Source organism: Miscanthus floridulus, chromosome 2 (genome assembly GCF_019320115.1).
Source record: "Miscanthus floridulus cultivar M001 chromosome 2, ASM1932011v1, whole genome shotgun sequence".
NCBI lineage: Eukaryota > Viridiplantae > Streptophyta > Magnoliopsida > Poales > Poaceae > Miscanthus > Miscanthus floridulus.
This window is the reverse complement of record NC_089581.1, coordinates 145435192-145440584: the sequence shown is the minus strand read 5'-3', so window position 1 is coordinate 145440584 and position 5393 is coordinate 145435192. Positions and strand designations below refer to the sequence as shown.

The 5393-nt window shown below is 53.8% G+C and overlaps 1 protein-coding gene across 1 annotated transcript; it reads left to right on the top strand.

Moving 5' to 3' along the window:
- Window positions 1–471: 471 nt before the first annotated feature.
- LOC136539979 (zinc finger CCCH domain-containing protein 22-like) lies at window positions 472–3921 on the top strand. The gene is given in 13 exon segments (XM_066531964.1): window positions 472–1203; window positions 1205–1687; window positions 1689–1712; window positions 1714–1814; window positions 1910–2089; window positions 2194–2379; window positions 2481–2566; window positions 2670–2746; window positions 2748–2919; window positions 3011–3122; window positions 3277–3492; window positions 3584–3658; window positions 3782–3921. Coding segments are annotated over 12 exon segments (2037 nt in total). The 5' UTR covers window positions 472–837; the 3' UTR covers window positions 3618–3658; window positions 3782–3921.
- The last annotated feature ends 1472 nt before the right edge of the window (window positions 3922–5393 follow it).

The following is a 5393-nucleotide window of genomic DNA, read 5'->3' as shown; positions in this document are numbered from 1 at the left end:
ACTTATTTATAAAAAGAGTTATCTTTTAGGTCTTGGTGTTAGAGAAGATTAAAAATAGATATTAAACCATTTACCTGTGGGTCTTATATTTGGGGGAGCAGTTGTTGTTGACAGTCCAGCGGCAACGCGCTGGAGGGAGAACGGAAGATCCGGACAAAGCTCCATTCAGGATGGAATCCATGCCCATAATCAGGTTTTGAAAATGGTGAATTGGGGAGATCAAGATCCATGCACTGGTCACGCAGCTTTGAGCTGAACACCATTGTTTTTTTCTGGGTCCTCCCAGACAACAGTGAAAATAAGAAACCAAACTGGTATGTGCACACGGCCATTGATCCCTCAAAAGTCTGCACACTGCTTCGTGTGCAAGTCTTCAAGCCCCCACTCCACGCTCGCTCGCTAACCCTAGCGCAGTCCCAAAGCCCAAGAAACAAACCCTCAAAGCGCGCAAGAGAGGAGAGAGAGAAGAGAGGTATGCGAGCGGCAGTAATAGAGTGGGTTTGATCTTAGATTGGCCGCGGCTAAGCACCAAACCTTGGGGAAATGGAGCTGCTCAGTGGTGCAGTGGCGCAGCGGGAGCTTGGGGAAGCGGAAGCTTGCGAGCAGCCAGAGCACTAGCCATTACCCAGCGCTACCCTACACTGACATATCCATCGATCTGATCGCGCTGCTGCTGAGTGCAGCAGCGTGTGTACAAAAGGCCGTGAAGGCGGTAAGACCGAGCTGCACTAGGTAAAGGGGGTGTGAGGGAGAAGCGAGAAGCCCGTGAGCTGCTGGCTGCTGCGGTGCGAGGGAGCCAGGGTTTCGTCTCGTCTGGCCCTCTCTCTTGGCGCGGCCATGGACGCCTACGAGGCCACCAAGGTGGTGTTCTCCCGGATCCAAGCGCTAGACCCGGACCACGCCGCCAAGATCATGGGCCTCCTCCTCATCCAGGACCACGGCGAGAAGGAGATGATCCGCCTCGCCTTCGGCCCCGAGTCTCTGCTCCACGCTGTCATGGCCAAGGCGCGCAAGGACCTTGGCCTGCTCCTCCCGGCCTCGCCGACCTCCATCGCGGCCGCCGGGCACGCGCCGTTCCTGCAGCTCCCACACCAGAACTCCGGGCGCGCCGGCGCGCCGTCGCCGCTCTCTGTGTCCTCGCCGTCGTCATGGGGGCACGCGCCGGTGTTCTCCAGGAGCAACAACACGAGTAATGGCACCGCAGGAGGAGGCAGCGGGGGGTGGGGAGGAGCTGCCCAGTCCCGTGAACGGCGGCGCGGCGCCCTTCTTTCCTCATCAGGCCGGGGACGCGCTCCTGGACGACTTGCAGCTGCAGGAGCAGCTTGCGTTCCTCAACGAGGGCGGCGCGAACCCGGCCCACCAGCTCCCGGGGTTCGACGGCGGGGAGTGCCGGAGCCCCGGCCCGGGTGATGCCGGTGGGATGTTCGCGTTCGGCCTCGGGTGGCCCAACGGCGGCCCTGCGCACCGCCGGAGCTCGTCAGTCAACGAGCTCTGCCTTGGCAGCGGCGGCGGCGATGGTTTCGGGTGGAAGCCCTGCCTCTACTACGCTCGCGGGTTCTGCAAGAACGGCGGCAGCTGCAGGTTCGTCCACGCCGGTCTCCCCGACGACGCTGCTGCGCTCGCTGGCGCCAAGATGGAGGCAGCCGCCGATCAGCAGCAGCAGTGCCAGGACTTCCTCATCCGCTCCTAAGGGCCAGCGCCTCGGCCCCGCCGTCCTTCCCCTACTCCCCCACCGGCTCCCTCCCAGGCTCGCCCTCCGCCGCTAGCAAGTGCCTCAGCTTCCTGCTGCAGCAACAGCAACAGCAGCACGACAGGTAGAGCTGAGCAGACGCCTTTTACAAGTTCTGACCCCCCCAAACTCGAATCATTCGCACCAAAGCTCCAGCCTTTTTCGCCTGTGCGCGTGCAGAGCCGCGGCGGCCGCGTCTCTGATGCTGGGCGGCGGCGACGAGGCGCACAAGTTCATGGGCCGGCCGCGCCTGGACCGCGCCGACTTCGCGAACATGATGAACCCCGGCTCGCGCCAGATTTATCTGACCTTCCCGGCCGACAGCACGTTCCGCGAGGAGGACGTCTCCAACTATTTCAGGTATGCATGCACGCACACATGCTAATGTGATGCTGCAATCTTTGCTTCGGCATAGAACACCGTTTGGTTGACCGACCCTTGCGCTTCTTGGCAATGCGGTGCAGCATCTATGGGCCAGTTCACGACGTGCGCATTCCCTACCAGCAGAAGCGCATGTTCGGGTTCGTCACCTTCGTGTACCCAGAGACGGTGAAGCTCATCCTGGCCAAGGGCAACCCGCACTTCATTTGCGACGCACGCGTGCTCGTCAAGCCCTATAAGGAGAAGGGCAAGGTCCCCGACAAGTACAGGCATGCATTGCGAATTCATCCTTTGCTTCCAGCAACGGCAATGGCGGCCGTGCATGCATGCAGTTGCTCGGGTTGACTGATTTGCTGTTCTCGCTTCGCAGGAAGCAGCAGCAAGGGGACTTCTCCGGCTGCACGACGCCCACTGGCGGGCTGGACGCCCGGGACCCCTTTGATCTGCACCAACTCGGTAAAAAAGACCCCAACGATGTTCTCTTGATCTTTGGTTTGTTGTGTTCTCGAACTTGGGCCAGTCGTTGCGCGATTTTGATTTTGTTTGCGGTGATTGTCAGGTGCGAGGATGCTGCAGCACTCGAACAGCGCCAACGAGCTGCTGTTGCGCCGAAAGCTGGAGGAACAGCAGCAGGCCTGCCGAACTGCAGCAGGCCATTGAGCTCCAGAGCCGCCGCCTCATGGGTCTTCAGCTGCTCGACCTTAAGGCTCGCGCAGCTGCTACACAGCCACTGCCTACACCAATTTCCAATGCCTTCGCGTCCAGCCAACCTGTGAGCACCACCGCAGTCGAGTCGCCACCAGAGTCCGGTAGGCATCACGGTGGAGCACGTTGGTGGCTTCAGTAAACCAAATTGTTTTCAAATGTTACTGATCATTGTGATTCCTTGGCCGTTGACAGGGGAGCAGCTCAAGCTGAGCAGTGGATTTGCTATGGAGGGGAAGGTCAACGCTGGTGATAAGGAGGAATCTGCTTGCGAGGCGAGCCCAGACGCCGCTGATAGCGACCAAAGGTGGATTAAACTACACTAAACAACCCATCATCATCATTCTGCTTGCTTGTTAGTTATGATCCCCACACTTAGCTTTCATGAATCATGATCCGATAGAAAAGTTCAACAACATTTCAGTGTGTCAAAGCTTGATCTTTGCTTGTTCCATGAACAGTGGAGAGCACAATTTGCCGGACAGCCCATTTGCGTCCCCTACCAAGTCTGCTGCGCTTGTGCATGACAGTTTCACCGCCACGGAAACTGAGAACACCTCATCCCGTGTTGGTGTGGATGTCGGTGTTGGGAGCAAGATCGACGGTGGTAGTAACCATCTCCGCCCCCCTGCTTTGGAAATTCCTACGCCCAGCTCCTACTTCTTCCCCATGCACAGGTGTGTTCGCCTGTACTTTCCGTGGCGCCGATTATGTCCATGAACATTCTGTCATCCACGAATGAAATGATTCTCTGAATGCAATGAGCAGGCTGTCCTCCGATCACGGAGCCATGGGGATGTAAAGTTCACCATTGGAAGCGAGTGATACCCCAGCCTAATCATAGTAAGCACTAACGGCCCTCTTTATTCCAACTACGCTTCTCAAATAACAACCTTTTAGCTTTACTAATTATTCTGCCCTTTCTCTCTTTTTTTTTCTCTCCTTTGCGGCTTGTGGTTGTGACAGGAATACTAGAAGCCAAGAAAAGCGATGGTGGAATATATAGGAAAAAAGGATTCAAGTGTCAGCATAGTGTTAGCTCCCTTTCTTTTGTTCTTTTAGTCCCTAGATCTACTAAACCACAAGAGAAGAAGATGCCATTAGCCTTGAATAAGAAAACAGCGGCATATGCACTATCGCCATATATAAGTATATATATTATATATACAAATAATCCCTCTAGTGTTACCCCTAGTTTTTAGATATATATAAATAGTATTTGTACTTAGTATTTACCAGTAGCAGGTAACATCAGCACAAAGATGTTACTGTGACAAAGTCCTTGATGTACTCTACCAACTACAGGCACCTCCACTAGGTTTACTAATGTGAGGTTAATCCACAATTCTGGTACCAGCCACAGCCACAGCCACAGGTCACATGTAATACCAGTACAGCTACAGCCTGCTGCGAGATGGAGATATTTGTATACTAGGGCGGCCCAGTGGCTGGAGAAGAGCACATGGCCATGGCAGTTGTCTGTAAGCTATTTTAACTGCTACTAGTGCAAGATCCCAAGCCACTCCTATGGATAGAGATGTGTGTTCGTGTGTGTGCTTGAGATCTTGTATGCCTTTGACACCTTCAGTCGCTGTCTCGGTATGTATGTGTCCCCTAGTATGTCCGCTGATCAGCAGTTGCAGGCCGCTGCAAAATACTACTATATGATCATATTGTTCTGCCTTTGTTCCCATGTGGTTGAGTGGATCTAGTGTATTTGACACCTCTACAGAAAGATTGAAAGAATGGAAGTAAAGTGAGAAAGAAAGCTTGTGCAAGTGCTTTGCCCCTCCATGTATCTCTCATCTTTCGAAACTTTGAAAGGGATTGGGATCAGGTGTTGCTGTTGTTGCGAGATGGCTGTCAGGATCTTGACTAATGATTGGTGGTGCTAAATCAGTGAGTGAATTTACGATTCCTAGTTCTTATTGTCACTAGGATCTTTTTATGATTTGTGATCCAACTACATTCCTACCAACAGAATTCAGGTCTGCTTTGTTTTGTTAAGCTTAGTCGCTGATCCGTGACCCTTGAACACTGTATCGAGGACAGTCCTGTTTGTCCAAAAGTATCTTTGTTCACCTGATTATGCAAAGCCTGATGCAGCCACATCAGCATGAACGTTCACATCAGTGCATGCCGCGGAATTAATAATGCTTTTGTGAACCAATCCAGTATGCGTTTGCCTGATTTAGCTAAGCGCTGTCTATGCGTTTTCTGATGATGCCAACATGTTGCTTGGTCCATACGCCCGGACCATCGACGGGCTGACGACTTTTGCTCCCAAGATTCGAGGCAAATAAAATTGCAATTGTGGTTTTGCTATTATACTCCGTATCTTTTTTACACCCATGTCCTATACAGTATACGTAGTACGTACGCGCATTGGGGTTGACCAGTATCTCCCGTGTCCGTATGTTTCACGGGCGCCAATCCAGATTCTCGCTTGCGGTGGGAGACGAAACGGAACGAAGCATGGTGGTCCGGGTCCGACGCGAGTCGAGTACTCGTTACTCCTCGGCTACTTCCGGGCCGGGCGGGTGAATCGGTGAAAAGGTCGGGTATCTCCTCCCTCCAT